This window comes from Chelonia mydas, chromosome 20, assembly GCF_015237465.2.
Source record: "Chelonia mydas isolate rCheMyd1 chromosome 20, rCheMyd1.pri.v2, whole genome shotgun sequence".
Classification (NCBI taxonomy): domain Eukaryota; kingdom Metazoa; phylum Chordata; order Testudines; family Cheloniidae; genus Chelonia; species Chelonia mydas.
Genome location: NC_051260.2, coordinates 4,251,620 through 4,267,884, shown reverse-complemented (window position 1 = coordinate 4,267,884; position 16,265 = coordinate 4,251,620). Strand labels below are relative to the sequence as shown.

The 16,265-nt window shown below is 43.6% G+C and overlaps 1 protein-coding gene across 12 annotated transcripts in view; it reads left to right on the top strand.

The window, feature by feature from the left end:
* Positions 1 to 16,265, top strand: part of SLC11A2 (solute carrier family 11 member 2) — a 53,747-nt gene that overhangs the window by 12,308 nt on the left and 25,174 nt on the right. For 4 of the 12 annotated variants that reach the window (XM_043532720.1, XM_037883764.2, XM_043532726.1 and 1 more), the window contains exon 2: positions 13,308 to 13,391. In XM_043532720.1, coding sequence (XP_043388655.1) covers positions 13,308 to 13,391 — 84 coding nt within the window. Of the gene's footprint in view, positions 1 to 4,684; positions 4,705 to 5,154; positions 5,310 to 6,207; positions 6,302 to 10,215; positions 10,241 to 11,155; positions 11,279 to 13,307; positions 13,392 to 16,265 lie in introns of those variants that run through there. The other 8 variants (XM_043532725.1, XM_043532721.1, XM_043532724.1 and 5 more) reach the window with 5 other exon arrangements.

Genomic DNA, 16,265 nt, shown 5'->3' with positions numbered 1-16,265 from the left:
GATCGTAATTTGATGTAAGATAAATAATTTTGCATCTCTTTCTTGGTCTAATCTTCTTTCTCCCCGCCGTCTTTACTTCACTTCAAGTGACTGTGCTGTGAAAATTCCTCCTTCCCTTGTTTGTCCTCCCTTACACTACTAATCCATCTTGGCTGAGTCAATATTAACTTCATTTTACAGGTGGAGAAACTGAGGTACAATGGGGATGTGGCTTGCTAAAGGTGTTTGCAGGGATTCAAAGGCAATGATAGAATCCAGGAGTCCTGACTCCAAGTTTCTCCTGCTCTGACCACCAGGCCACATTCTACCACATCCTAGTGGTAGAATAGAAACCCAGAAGGCTCCTAGTCACCTGTTCACACTTCCCCTGTTTGTTTTTAAATGTTTGATTACATTGTAAATCAAATGCAGCTTAAACTGTTTCGACTAGCACAAAGACAGCCACATGGAAACAGCTCTTCAATTGGATGTTGAGGGAGTAGGGGCATGCTTGTTCTTGCTGCAGTTGCAGTGGATGCCTCTGTTCTGTGAGAAGGCCGCTGCTACGAGGAAACTCATTCTGATTCTAATAAAAAGTATTTATGTGCTATACAATTGGTATCTTGTAGCAGGAGAAAGGTTCTCTTGAGAGGTGACTTCCCAGGATCCTATGCTTAGCTTGCAGGCCAAAATGTGGTTAGATAGGCAAGGGTTGGTGCTATATAAATACCTTTGTATTAAAACTGGGCACACTGTTTAGGGACACTGAGTAAAACTGTTGATCATGAAACGCAGGGGTAGTCAATAGGAAGACCACGGGCCAAATCTGGACCGCCAGACGCTTTTGAATGGACTGCAACATCTTTTTATTTACTTATTATTATCATCATTGTCCTTGCAATGTGAAAAACGTTTCTCTGCAATCTGGACCTTGACCAAGAAATCTGGACCGTGAAAAACAATAATTAACTACTCCTGATGTAATGCTTTGTTTGAAATGTGGTGACATCATGTATCTCTGTGCCTGTCTTCACCATGAAACATGGACTATTATTTGACTTAGTATTATCACAAAGCCACATCACGTGTCCAGGAGTCCAAACTCCAGTGTTCACTATGTGTGATGCAAAGTGGGAAGAAAAATTACATCCGTCTCCTAGTGCAGTACTTTTTGGCTAACACAATACAACATAATGCCAGGCTCAGCCCAGGACAGGTCACTGTAATCCTTCAAAAGTTTATATCCACATCTGGAACTCCTGTGCCTAACCTTCAAGAGCAAATAGTGAAGGTTCAGGTATAAGCAGAACTTTTGGGTGGAGCATTCCCATAGTGAAACCCACACAGGACTCCCACTAAGATCCAGATGCTTGTTGAAAGGATACTAAGATCAGAGAAAGAAAAGGAGTACTTGTGGCACCTTAGAGACTAACCAATTTATTTGAGCATAAATAAAAAACTTATGCTCAAATAAATTGGTTAGTCTGTAAGGTGCCACAAGTACTCCTTTTCTTTTTGCGAATACAGACTAACACGGCTGCTCCTCTGAAATAAGATCAGAGCAGTTTAACCTCTCCCTAAGTCCTTTTGGAACACATCTGGAGCAGGAGACATGCTCTCATTCATTTCCTGATCTCCTTGCTCAACAGATCAGCATCTATGTTTTTCCTCCAAAGCAGCCTGCAATCCTAAAATGAGCGACTCTAAACATAGGATGAGTTCTGGGTTATAACGACAGTTGAATCTGTATGAAGAAGCAGATGTTTAAAGCAGAAGAGATGCGTGCATCATATCTTCAGATACATCAAATGGTGGCCATGACTTTGTAGCTCTCTTAGTGATGAATACTGAAGCCATTGTTGAAAAGAGGGTTTCATAACTTAGTTCAGTGAGGGCATTTGCAGTGGGAGGGGCTTTCAACATAACTAAAAGGAAAGGCTAAATCTTAAAATTATATGTCATTACCCACTGTTCTTTTGAGACATGCTAGAGACCTGAGTGCAGAAAGGGTTTGGGATCATTGTGTGTCTGTGTCTCCCAACGGGTGTGTGTGTGAGAGGTGGATGGCCATTCCCCCTCTTTGCCCCGCTGAGCCTGGGTGAAGGGAGGCGATCTGCTCTGTTGGTGCTGAAATATCTAAAAAGGGATCATTGTGTGTCTGTGTCTCCCAAGGGGTGTGTGTGTGAGAGGTGGATGGCCATTCCCCCTCTTTGCCCCGCTGAGCCTGGGTGAAGGGAGGCGTTCTGCTCTGTTGGTGCTGAAATATCTAAAAAAGGATGATAATGGAAAGTGGGTTTCATTCTCCTATAGCTAAAATACTACTCAAGATAGTTAAGTCCTAGGCAGTGTGCGAAGATCTACAAAGGGATCTCTCAAAACTGGGTGATTGGGCAACAAAATGGCAGATGAAATTCAGTGTTGATAAATGCAAATTAATGCACATTGGAAAACATAATCCCAACGTTCAGAGTAACAGCCGTGTTAGTCTGTATTCACAAAAAGAAAAGGAGTACTTGTGCACCTTAGAGACTAACCAATTTATTTGAGCATAAGCTTTCGTGAGCTACAGCTCACTTCATCGGATGCATACTGTGGAAAATACAGAAGATGTTTTTATACACACAAACCATGAAAAAATGGGTGTTTATCACTACAAAAGGTTTTCTCTCCCCCCACCCTACTCTCCTGCTGGTAATAGCTTATCTAAAGTGATCACTCTCCTTATAATGGGTATGATAATCAAGGTGGGCCATTTCCAGCACAAATCCAGGGTTTAACAAGAACGTCTGAGGAACGAGGGGGGGGAGGGGGAATAAACAAGGGGAAATAGGTTACTTTTTATAACTCAACCATTCCCAGTCTCTATTCAAGCCTAAGTTAATTGTATCCAATTTGCAAATTAATTCCAATTCAGCAGTCTCTCGTTGGAGTCTGCTTTTGAAACTTTTTGTTGAAGGATAGTCACTTTGAGATCAGAAATCGAGTGACCAGAGAGATTGAAGTGTTCTCCGACTGGTTTTTGAATGTTATAATTCTTGACATCTGATATGTCCATTTATTCTTTTACGTAGAGACTGTCCAGTTTGCCCAATGTACGTGGCAGAGGGGCATTGCTGGCACATGATGGCATATATCACATTGGTGGATGTGCAGGTGAACGAGCCTTTGATAGCGTGGCTGATGTGATTAGGCCCTGTGATGGTGTCCCCTGAATAGATATGTGGGCACAGTTGGCAACGGGCTTCGTTGCAAGGATAGGTTCCTGGGTTAGTGATTCTGTTGTGTGGTATGTGGTTGCTGGTGAGTATTCACTTCAGGTTGGGGGGCTCTCTGTAAGCAAGGACTGGCCTGTCTCCCAAGATTTGTGAGAGTGTTGGGTCATCCTTCAGGATAGGTTGTAGATCCTTGATAATGTGTTGGAGGGGTTTTAGTTGGGGGCTGAAGGTGACGGCTAGTGGCGTTCTGTTATTTTCTTTGTTAGGCCTGTCCTGTAGTAGGTGACTCCTGGGAACTCTTCTGGCTCTATCAATCTGTTACTATACATATAAAATGATGGGGTCTAAATTATCTGTTACCACTCAAGAAAGAGATCTTGGAGTCATTGTGGATAGTTCTCTGAAAATATCCACTCAATGTGCAGTAGCAGTCAAAAAAGCTAACAATGTTGAGAATCATTAAGAAAGGGATAGATAATAAGACAGAAAATACCGTATTGCCTCTATATAAATCCATGGTATGCCCATCTGAATACTGCGTGCAGATGTGGTCGCCCCATCTCAAAAAGTATATATATTAGAATTGGAAAAGGTTCAGAAAAGAGCAACAAAAATTATTAGGGGTATGGAACGGCTTCCGTATGAGGAGAGATGAATAAAACTGGGACTTTTCAGCTTGGAAAAGAGACAACTAAGGGGGGATATGATAGAGGTCTATAAAATCATGACTGGTGTGGAGAAAGTAAATAAGGAAGTGTTGTTTACTCCTCATAACACAAGAACTAGCGGGTCACCAAATGAAATTAATAGGCAGCAGGTTTAAAACAAACAAAAGGAAGTATTTCTTCACACAACACACAGTCAATCTGTGGAACTCTTTGCCAGAGAATGTTGTGAAAGCCAAGACTATTAATGGTTAAAAAAAAAACTAGATAAATTCATGGAGGATAGGTCCATCAATGGCTATTAGCCAGGGTGGGCAAGGATGGTGTCCCTAGGCTCGGTTTGCCAGAAGCTGGGAATGGGCAACAGGGGATGGATCACTTAATGATTACCTGTTCTGTTCATTCACTCTGGGGCACCTGGCATTGACCACTGTTGGAAGACAGGATACTGGGGAAGATGGACCTTTGGTCTGACCCAGTATGGCCGTTCTTATGATCTTATGACTGGTAACAGTTAGCTGGCAGATTAACTGTGTCTGTGTGGTCTCATTATATCATAATTAAGGCTGAGAGTCTGTCACGGAAGTCACGGATTCCGTGACTTTCCAGGACCTCGGTGACTTCTGCAGTGGTCAGTGAGGCTGGTCCAGGGGCTGCCCTGGCTACTGTGCTCCCTTCCCCCTAGCAGCATCTTAATATTATTATTTGTATTGTATTTGTTGTGAACTGGGACCCCATTGTGTTACAGGCTCTACAAACACAGAACAGTCTCATAGGGGCAGCTGCAGACTACTCTGCTGAGTGCTAAAATCTGGTCGGTTCTGATTTCACGTAGAGAGAAACAGGTATTTTTTAAAAATAGTCTCTATCTTTCTTTCTGCAATAAAAGCACAATTTGGTTAGAACAATGATGAGCAAAATCTGGAACTACAATACAATAATCCCAGCCTAGGGGCTGGGTTGCCCCTTCGCATGGGGCCCATTGGTAATTAACTTATAGTTGTGGTGTTAATAGAAGAGCTCAGAGACCCTTGCTGTCATGGCCTTTGCTCTGAACTGGAAATGGTAGACGGTATTGGCAGTATTTTAAGAAGTGATGTAACGGCCAGGGATGAGGTTAATTTAACCCCCTCAAGGGCAATTTAAGCCACTTGTTCAGGAGAAGCTGATTTTACCCATAGTCAGCTGCCTAGCTGCCTTGCTGAATCATCTTTTCCACTCCACTCCCCCTTATCTCTGGTCATCAGAATGTCTTTGTGTGTTGAAACTGCCCAGATAACAAGAGGGAATGCTATAAAGAAACTGCTTTGGGAGGGCAAAAGCTTTCACAGAGAGGAAAGAGACAGTTCTGTCGTCAGGACATTGACTCTCTCACTTGGTCAAGAAGAACTGACTAGTGAAAACTTCTAGTGATGTAGCAGTGTCGGTCACAGGACATTAGAGAGACAAGGTGGGTGAAGTAATATCTATTATTGGACCAGCTTCTGTTGGTGAGAGAGACAAGCTTACACAGAGCTCTTCTTCAGGTGGTAACTGGCACAGAAAGTTGTAGGTGCTGGGAAGCCTCAGGAGGGCTGGAGAGGGTCACGCTATGGGGGGCTAGCTGTATAATGGAGGGTGAACGGCTAACTGGATATACCAGAGGGATTCGACTGTAAACTTTTGGGGACAGGGACCAGGAATTTTCCTCCTGGGCAGATTGGAAGAGGCCCTGGAGGTTTTTCGCCTTCCTCTGTAGCATGGGGCATGGGTCACTTGCTGGAGGATTCTCTGCTCCTTGAAGTCTTTAAACCACGATTTGAGGACTTCAATAGCTCAGACAGAGGTGAGAGGTTTTTCACAGGAGTGGGTGGGTGAGATTCCGTGGCCTGCGTTGTGCAGGAGGTCAGACTAGATGATCATAATGGTCCCTTCTGACCTTAGTATCTATGAATCTATGTTTTGGTCCTGTGTTTGGACAGGGCCTAGTACAGTGGAGTCCATGACTGGGGCTCTTAGCTGCTCCCACAGTACAAATAATGAGCCATAAAGAAGTGTAGCTGTTTCCCCCATGTAAGTGTGTAATGATGCTGAAAGATGGTGGGATACCACTGTGGGTGAGCACTGTATAAATGCCCAGATAGATAGGATGACCAGTGAGCAAGTGGTTTAAAATCGGGACAGGGGATGTGGGGAATAATAGGTACCTACATAAGAAAAAGCCCCGAATATCGGGGCTGTCCCTATAAAATCGGGACATCTGGTCACCCTACAGATATGGGTAAAATAACCATATGGCCCTGCTCAGAGTTCTGAGGAGGGATCCTCCATTCTGGCTGAAGCCATCTTAAAAACCAGTAACTGCTCCAGCATCGAGAGGTCACATGGCCAGCGCGGAAGCCAGGAAAGATCAAAGCCCAACACCAACTGCAAGAGCCTCTGAAACCCTACGTGCTGCTTTTGGTATGTTACTATACCGGGTTCCCCCTTGTCTAATATACATCCCCATCTTATGATAATGACTGGCTAGCAGTCATCAGCTATTCATGATTTCCAGTTTACTGCTGCTGGGAAGCAGCATTGCAAAACCCTAGAAATGCCAGTAAAAAGAAAGGACTCGCTGGACTGAAGTGTGTAACTTGGTAAGTAGTGGTTCAGGATTTGTGCAGGAGAATGGTCTGTTGTTTGCTGAAAGAGGTATTGGATGTCTAAACAAAAGAGGTACTGTATTTGCCTTGTGGACTAGAGCAGCTTCAGAGGGTATGGAGAATAATAATCAAGAGTACGACACACCTTCCAATTACCTGTTGGAACTTTTACAGTTCAAGGAGGCGTGCACACAGAAACTGTTGCTCTTCGTATTCTAGAGCAAGGTAGTTGGGATAAAAAATTATCTGAAGCAGAAATGCTTGATGGAGCTGTGTAACGTAGTAATCAGCCTCAAAAATGGATTCCTCCTTTTGAGGGGAGCTACAGGCTCTAAATCTTTCCTTGTCCGCCTGACACTGCCTTCCCTGTTGTATTGGCATTCACAGGCCTGACTGTCCTTTTGATTTAATTCCAGGGAGTTGTGTGTGATCAGCATGTGGATATGTTGCATTACTGGGAATGTCATACACAAAATAAAACCCACAAATTGTTACTCTGACCCAAGAGGGCAAAAACATGGCTTTCCCGCAGAGTTCCACAGGACATCACTAAGAATTGGGCTGGAGGGGCTTATCCAAACAAACTCATAGATTTTTAAAGCCAGAAGAGACCATTAGATCTTTTATTCTGACCTAAAAAGAACAGGAGGACTTGTGGCACCTTAGAGACTAACAAATTTATTTGAGCATAAGCTTTCGTGAGCTACAGCTCACTTCATCGGATGCATTGGGGGGAGGGATAGCTCAGTGGTTTGAGCATTTGCCTGCTAAACCCAGGGTTGTGAGTTCAATCCTTGAGGGGGCCATTTAGGGATCTGGGGCAAAAATTGGGGATTGGGGTTGGACTAGATGACCTCCTGAGGTCCCTTCCAACCCTGATATTCTATGATTCATTCAGTGGATAGTCTCTTAGGTGCCACAAGTACTCCTTTCCTTTTTGCGAATACAGACTAACACGGCTGGTACTCTGAAACCTGTCATTATTCTGACCTGTATCCCAGACAATAGAACTTTATCTAGTTATCTTTATATTGAGCCCTGGTATTTACTAAAATGTGCCTTTCAGAAACACATCCTGTCTTGACATCAACAGGCAGAGAATTGACCATTTCCCTTAGAAGTTTATTTTAAGGTGTTTCCTTCATGCCTTGCCTATTGTGGCTTGTTAGTACAGATGAATGGAAGTGGTCGAGCATCAGGTGTTGAATAGTATGTTGTAAGAGGTCAGGTTTCAGAGCAGCAGCTGTGTTAGTCTGTATTCGCAAAAAGAAAAGGAGTACTTGTGACACCTTAGAGACTAACAAATTTATTTGAGCATAAGCTTTCATGAGCTACAGCTCACTTCATCAGATGCATGCAGTGGAAAATACAGTGGGGACATTTTATATACACAGAGAACATGAAACAATGGGTGTTACCATACACACTGTAACAAGAGTGATCAGGTAAGGTGAGCTGTTACCAGCAGGAGGAAACCTTTTGTAGTGATAATCAAGGTGGGCCATTTCCAGCAGTTGACAAGAACGTCTGAGGAACAGTAGGGGAGGAAAATAAACATGGGGAAATAGTTTTACTTTGTGTAATGACACATCCACTCCCCGTCTTTATTCAAGCTTTATTTAATGGTGTCCAGTTTGTAAATTAATTCCAGTTCAGCAATCTCTCATTGGATTCTGTCTTTGAAGTTTTTTTGTTGAAGAATTGCGACTTTTAGGTCTGTAATCGTGTGACCAGAGAGATTGAAGTATTCTCCGACTGGTTTTTGAATGTTATAATTCTTGACATCTGATTTGTGTCCATTTATTCTTTTACGTAGAGACTGTGCGGTTTGGCCAATGTACATGGCAGAGGGGCATTGCTGGCACATGATGACATATATCACATTGGTAGATGTGCAGGTGAACGAGCCTCTGATAGTGTGGCTGATGTGATTAGGCCCTATGATGGTGTCCCCTGAATAGATATGTGGACACAGTTGGCAACGGGCTTTGTTGCAAGGATAGGTTCCTGGGTAGGTGTTTTTGTTGTGTGGTGTGTGATTGCCGGTGAGTATTTGCTTCAGGTTGGAGGGCTGTCTGTAAGCAAGGACTGGCCTGTCTCTCAAGATCCGTGAGAGTGATGGGTCGTCCTTCAGGATAGGTTGTAGATCCTTGATGATGCGCTGGAGACGTTTTAGTTGGGGGCTGAAGGTGATGGCTAGCGGCGTTCTGTTTTCTCTGTTGGGCCTGTCCTGTAGTAGGTAACTTCTGGCTACTCTTCTGGCTCTGTCAATCTGTTTCTTCGCTTCAGCAGGTGGGTATTTTAGTAGTAAGAACACTTGATAGAGATCTTGTAGGTGTTTGTCTCTGTCTGAGGGGTTGGAGCAAATGCGGTTGTATCATAGAGCTTGGCTGTAGACAATGGATCATGTTGTGTGGTCTGGATGAAAGCTGAAGGCATGTAGGTAAGTATAGCGGTCAGTAGGTTTCCAGTATAGGGTGGTGTTTAAGTGAGCATCGCTTATTAGCAGCGTAGTGTCCAGGAAGTGGATCTCCTGTGTGGACTGGTCCAGGCTGAGGTTGATGGTGGGATGGAAGTTGTTGAAATCATGGTGGAATCCCTCAAGGGCTTCTTTTCTATGGGTCCAGATGATGATGTCATCAATGTAGCGCAAATAGAGTAGGGGCATTAGGGGACGAGAGCTGAGGAAGCGTGGTCAGTGAACAATGCTTTCAAGCTTTCATACTTAAGCATTTGCTGTCAGAACAAAGGAGGACAGGCATAGTGAATGAATGTGTCATGAGAGTTTAAACTGGGCCAGGGTTTGTAGCTTGACAGCAGAGATAGGAGGGAAATGGTTTATCTCACACCCAAAGAGAAATGTGTTTTGCAAGGAGATATTTAGGTCAGTGTCTTCCTGTAACGAATGTTTGTCATGTGATCATCTTCCTTTTTGCCTTTATTAACCTCTCTGAGGCTGGTGTTAATAGAACTTGCTGCAGAAATAAGTAGTTTCCTTCTGGGGACCTTGTTTTGAGGGAAACACAATGTATTGAGGAATCCGTTCTATTAGGTTTTAGAATTAAGATTTCATCAGAATGGCTTCTAAAAATAAATAAATCTGTAAAGCTTTAAAATTCAAAGGGAGGATGTGTGAGGATTGTGTTCCGTAAATAGGCTTCTGTAGAGCAATGGATAAAGTTTTCAAAAGTTCCTAAGTCTCATTGAAAGTCAGCAAGACTTAGGCTTTTAAGTGCCTAAATTACCTTTGAAAATGGGACTTCAGAAGCACCTAAGTGACTTAGGGAGCCTAACACTTTACCCATAGTGACTACATCTACTCCACTGTAAGGTAAACTGTGCTGAAAGCTGTCTCTACTATCCTGTAGAAAATCAGTCAAGATCTCTCTCCAGCTGGTCTGGATGGTTGACCTGACCTACCTGAGCAACAGCGAGCTTTATACTCCGGTAAATCACATCCATTGTAGTCAGTGACCCTCTCTAAGACAGAACTGTCCTGGCCAGTTTGGGATCACTTGCACATCACACAGTCGCCTGTTTAGCCTCTCTGCCCTGTTCTGGCAAATTACCATGGTACTGGAGTTTTTCAGACTGCTCTGTAGGATGCGCTTGCATTTGTTGCTGGCTTTTGTACACCAACAAAGAGAATTGTTTTGTCGGTGGTGGCTGCTTAAGATTCTAGTATAAAAATCATTTGCAGCTCTTGTTCTGAAAGAGCAGTAAAGAAGACAAGTCACATGCTCACATAACTAAGGTGGGTAAAACTTTGATCTAGCCTTGAAGATGGGTGTCCATCTGGTAGGGAAGTGCTTAGGCAAACTAACAACGAAGTCTAAGGCAGAACTACTGTACCCTTGATCTAAAAGAATCTCTTTGGCATCAAATCTTGCTGATGCTATATCCAATCATTCAATCTTGGTGGTGCTGTTGAAACTGCTGCAGACTGTGGTAGTTTCCACGTCATTGGATCAAGGTGATTATTTCACCTAACTATTTTAATTACCACAACAGCATTCATTTCTGTAACGGATGTGGGTTTCTATGGAATTCTGCTGCTTTTAAGACTCCAAGAGTATATGGCATGTGTAACCCACACACTTCCTGGGTGTGGTGTTCTGTCCCATCTAGTGGCACCGAGACCACTTAGAGAGAGATTGAGTCTGCTCTACAGCCTTAGCTAATAGGAAGTTGGCTTTTAGCTCATGCGGTAGAGGCTCATGCACTAAGATCCTGAGGTCCCAGGTTCGATCCCACCTGCTGACGACCGGGGTCTGTTGGCGTTACAAATGGGGGCTCATCCGGGACTTCAACTGGGAAGTTTCTGAAGCTTGGGATGTGCTTCCTTAGCTAGGGAAAGTATGTACCCCACACACCTTCTGGGTGTGGTGTTCTGTCCCATCTAGTGGCACTGAGACCACTTAGAGAGAGATTGAGTCTGCTCTACAGCCTTAGCTACCAGGCAGTTGGCTTTAGCTCATGCGGTAGAGGCTCATGCACTAAGCTCCAGAGATCCCTGGTTTGATCCTGCCCACCGACGACCGGGGTCTGTCAGCATTACAAAACAATAGCTTTCAAACTAGGATCACCAATTGTCTGGTCCTCTTGTGCCTGCAGAGTTGGAAGAGGTGATGATCCATAGGAGGATTTTTTTTTTTTTTTCCACTTGCAGAACAGGTGAAAGCTAAAGCATTGCACCAAAATATTGCAGCCTTTGTACATTGCAAATGAAATCTGAAGTGCTGTGCGAGGCACTGAAACAGACAGTCTGAACTTCTGTAGGCCCTCATCTAAAGTGAGCAAATGTGTTTGTTAGTGACATGAAGAGCAAACAACTAATTTGTCCAAAGTGGCGCTAGCAAATTTCATTGAGAACCGTGAGGTGCATAGAGCTCACAGAACAGTGTTTACTTTGCATTAATATGTTGTTCTAGAATAAACCATTTAAAATCTTGAGCATATTTGGGTAGATAAGTAGTAGGGTTGCCTTTCCTACAGAAAAGGAACGGTGCCATTTCAACTGAGCAAATTGCTGTGAATGAGCTCAAGTCTGTTCTTTTACAACGTCATCTACACATTAGCTGTGCTAGTTTGTTCAGAATGGAATGTATGAACTGTAATTATGCTTTGAACACCTTAACTTTGGCACAAATTCACTTAATGTTAACATCCAACTGGCATTTTCCTTGTATGCCCACATTAAGATGGAATTTAGGAAGATAACATTGCCAATATATGGCATTGTCCCAGGAGCAAAAATACCCTGTTACTACATAACAGGCTTTGAGGACATTAAGTGCTTTACATACCATGCTTAGATGTTATCGGGACTTGAATATATCATTGAGATTTTTTTTAAGTTGACATGTTAATATTTAGGGAGGATGCCAGCTTTCATCTGAAACTCTGCACCCAATTCTGGCCTCCTTCTAAATCTCCTACATTTTCATTTTTAAAAATAGGCACAGGAAGAGGTCCTGACTGGCCATTTAGTGCCATTAGAAGAGCATTCTGATGCCATGGTGATGAACATGATCTCAATCCTTAAACCACAGCCCCATAGCGTAGGATGTGTGGTTGCCATTTCTACACATAAAGGAATTTCCATTCTTTCCTGCTTCCCTGTTGTGGTTTCATTGTTTGTAAGTGTCACAATTCAGAGCAACCGCTTCTGTGTTTCCCTTCTGTGATCCATCAAGTGCACGCATTCTAGGCTTCTGGGTCCTCAGCTGTCACTCTCTGGGGTGGCTATCCAGGCCTCTCTCCCTCCTGACCACGGTTTCTCCAGGCTGCACCATTCCCTGCCTACACTGTGACATTCCCAGTAAGCCGGACTGCCTAAAGAGGCCAGTGTCTGCTCTTTACTTTCTGTTTGAAGGCTATGAACAATGTATTGGCCAGCAGTTATGAATTACCACGCAGCTCTTTATAAGTAAGCACATTGCTTCTTAAGGTAACAGCATTATAGAGAAAACATTTTTAAAAAAACCAAAACACTACATGCATGCTAATAAGCTTACCAGAGGTCACCCGTCAGTCTTATGAGGCCTTTGTAGGCCAAAGTCCTTCCAGACCTTCCCGGGAAGGATTGTGGGCCCCCCTTGAACAGAAGCTCCTGTCTGTTTTCTGGATCAGAAAGAAGACCTTGAGTCAGTTTAAACTCAGGCTATTTACCCAAAAGTGCTTTCTTTATCTGTTGGTCTCTGGAGAATCTAGTTTGAACTAGTATATGTGAGCCTTTCCAGGAGGTAGTACCCCTCTCTGAGGGGGGTTACAACCTGGTTAAGTTGCCTTAATCACCACCCACTGTTTTAAGTTCTTGTAGGAGCTGTAGTATTTCTCTTCCCCCTCCGCCCCCAACCCCCAGAGTAGAACACACAAGCCATTCATTTAAAACAGTGGACCCCAAAGATGGGGTTGAGATGTCTGTCACAAGCAGCACTAATCTGGGAGCTGGCACCAGAATCTGCAAGAACTAATGTCCATGTTGATTAGTTTCTCTAGGTGGTCTGCTCACTCACTCCCCCCCTAATTCTTGTTTTAAGTTCCCAAGGGACTTGTTTTCTTTGTTCAAGCAGGCTTTTTCTAAATCAGGTCCACATGAAAACGTCTATTTCTAATATTTGGTGAAGCCCTTTTAAAGCCGGGAAAGGGCTGTATAAATTCTAAGCATGCGGCCGTTGTACTTTAATCTGTCTGTTGGAAGTTGCTAGTTCTATAGCCAATACTGTAGCCTCTCTTTTTTGTTTTTTCTCCCGGATTCATGCAGTCTCTGTTTGATGTGTTCTTGCCCTAACTATGCCTTTTTCCCTTCTTTTTTGCAGTTAATGTGACCTATTCTAAGGATTCCCCCTCCAGTCAGAGGTCTTCCACCATGGCACCTGGCAAGGAGCGGAAAATATTATATGGTAACACTCCACACTCGTGTGCAAGTTAGGAACACAGGAATTGCTATACAGGATCAGACCAGTTGTCCATTTAGTTCAATACCTTGTTTCAGGCCAGTGGTTGGTACCAGGCTCCTTAGAAGAAGATACAAGAATTCCCATAATAAACAATTATAAAATAGTTTTAGGCAAAGTTCTTTCCTAACCTCAGGCAATTTCCATCCTTCTCCTGTGAACTGGCAAGGTTATAGATTGGAAACCACTTTAAAATGGGAGAACCAAGGCTGGGATTTTTCAAGACCCTAAGGGAAGTAGGTGGCCATATCCCACTGAAATTTCATGGGGTTTGGGTGCTTAACTGTACTAGGCTTTGGAAATCCCCGTGCAAATTCTTCCCTTTCTTAATCAGGAGATTGGACTGAATCCAGTCTTAATCGTTATTTGCATGCTACTTGCAGTAGAAAGCAACAGGTTTTGAGATTCCATGAAAAGAGTGTAACAAATCTCTAGACAGATAGGACTATCTGTCCAAGTGGTCTGGTTACCATCTTTCCAGTTGCACCGTCTGCCACTCTCAAAGAATTACAATAGGCAAGAGGGTGCCTGGCTGTGAGCAGGGAGTTTCAGTGTATTGCATAACATATGTTGAGAGGTTACCTGGGAAACGACAATCTTACTGCAGTGCTAAAGGGGCCCCCTGCATTGTGGATTGAATTTTAGAGGATGGCTTCCTCATGCCCCCTTCCCTTGCTGTGCCACACAGAACATCACCGTCTACACTAGGGGAAACTACTTGGTTTCGACCATGGTTGTCCGCTTTGAGGGGGTTTCCTCCGTGAAGACTGTAAGAAAACAAAGTGGATTTCAGCAAATAAATGACAAAGATGGTGAAAACTCAATCAAAGCCCCCAACTGTCAAAGAAGGGCAGAAATTGACATTGGTAAAACTTGGTTGGACAGGCTGAGAATTCTGTCCCTGTTTTCAGTTGCTTCAACCATGGCAGAGAATGATTTGAAGTAGATAGGATAGGGCTGGGGCCTCTACAATCCACTTACTATTTGTATTGTGGTAGCACCTTGGACCAGGGCCCACTTGCGCTAGGCGCCAAGTGAACACGGAACAGAAAGAAAATCCCTGCCCCAGAGTATTCACAATGTAAGACTCATTGTCTTTCTCTGGTTGCCTCAGCAGAAGGAGTGGTGGGTGAAATTCTGTGGCCTGCGTTGTGCAGGAGGTCAGACTAGAGGATCATAATGGTCCCTTCTGACCTAAATATCTATGAATCTATGAAAATCATGCTTAGAATATTGTGTAGGTATATTTAATCCTGCCTCAGCACAGGGGGATGGACTAGATGACCTCTCGCGGTTCCTTCCAGCCCTATGTTGGCTGCTGTAGATTGCTGTCCTCTGCGGCTAGCTCGTTCTGTGTGTCATTTCCTTCAAAAGTGGGATGGATACTAGAGCGTCAACACCATAACCTGGGTACTAGTCTAGTCAATGGAAACCAGCCTTTATAGTAGGAAATGGTCACTGTTGAGGCAGACAGGCCTGACAAGACCTGTAATGCTAGTTTTGGCTTGCAGGCTGGCCTGTTCTGGCTCTCCAAGAGCAGTATGTGAAATACAATAACCAGCTCATGGAGCAGAAGAGTGGCTCAGCAGCATTCATGCTTGTATCTGTGCTCACAGAGGAAACACTCTAGACTCACTATTGGTGGCTCTCCCGGAACAGGAGCTGATGTTACAGCTGCTCTGTGGTCTTCAGAATCCGGTTGCTTAAAAATCTAGATGGCTTTAACTTTAGTCCTGTCAGCATTGCCTGTGAACCAGTTAGTGAAAGCAGTGGATAAAAGAGGAGAAACCAGACAGTAACTTTAAATCGGTTTCAGAGTAGCAGCCGTGTTAGTCTGTATTCGCAAAAAGAAAAGGAGTACTTGTGGCACCTTAGAGACTAACAAATTTATTTGAGCATAAGCTTTCGTGAGCTACAGCTCACTTCATCAGATGCATTCATACCATTTAAATCCTGCTTCCTTAGTCTAATTAGAGTAACATTGATCTGGGTTTTGTGCAGTACTTGCTTTGGATAGTGACAGTATCACAGTTGGGTGCAATTCACTTTTAACCTTTGAGTGTCCCAAAATGCTTCTGGTATTGCGGCTCCCTGCCTAGGACTTACACACAGCCAGCATGCTCTTTGTATGCTGTACAGCTTTGATTCAGTCACTTGGAATCCAGCAGTCTGCCAGCAGTTATCCCAACCAGTTTTGTCTTTACCAAACTTGGTTAATGTTAGGAGGTGATCACAGCACACCCCTAGTCCCGAACTTCCCTAGACCCATGTACTCTGCAGCCTCCACCCCTGTTCAAAGGAATAAGATCTGTTTGCTCTTTTAATGAGACAAAACACACCAGTTTGCCCCATTAACTGGAGTTGACATTCACTTTAGTACAGTGCTTTTCAACCTCTGGTCCGCGAACCCCTGGAGGTCTGCAGACTGTCTAAGATTTCCAAAGGGTCTGCATCTCCATTCAAAATTTAAGGGTCCGCAAATGAAAAAAGGTTGAAAACCACTGCTGTAGTACAAACACAGTGATATTGGTTTAGATTAATAGTAAAACAAGTTTATTAACAAAAGAAGATAGGATTTGAAGTGAGCTCAAGTATAAGATAAAGTTAGAAATGGTTACAAGCAAATAAAAGTGAAAACACGCATCTAAAAGTCTAAAACTTAATCTAGCAAGTTTTGATTCAAGGCTTTGTTCAAAATGGCCTTTCTCACCCGTAGTTTACCAGCAAGATGGTGACTGACCCTCTCCTCAGTCAGGTTTCAGAGTAGCAGCCGTGTTAGTCTGTATCCGCAAAAAGAAAAGGAGGACTTGTGGCACCTTA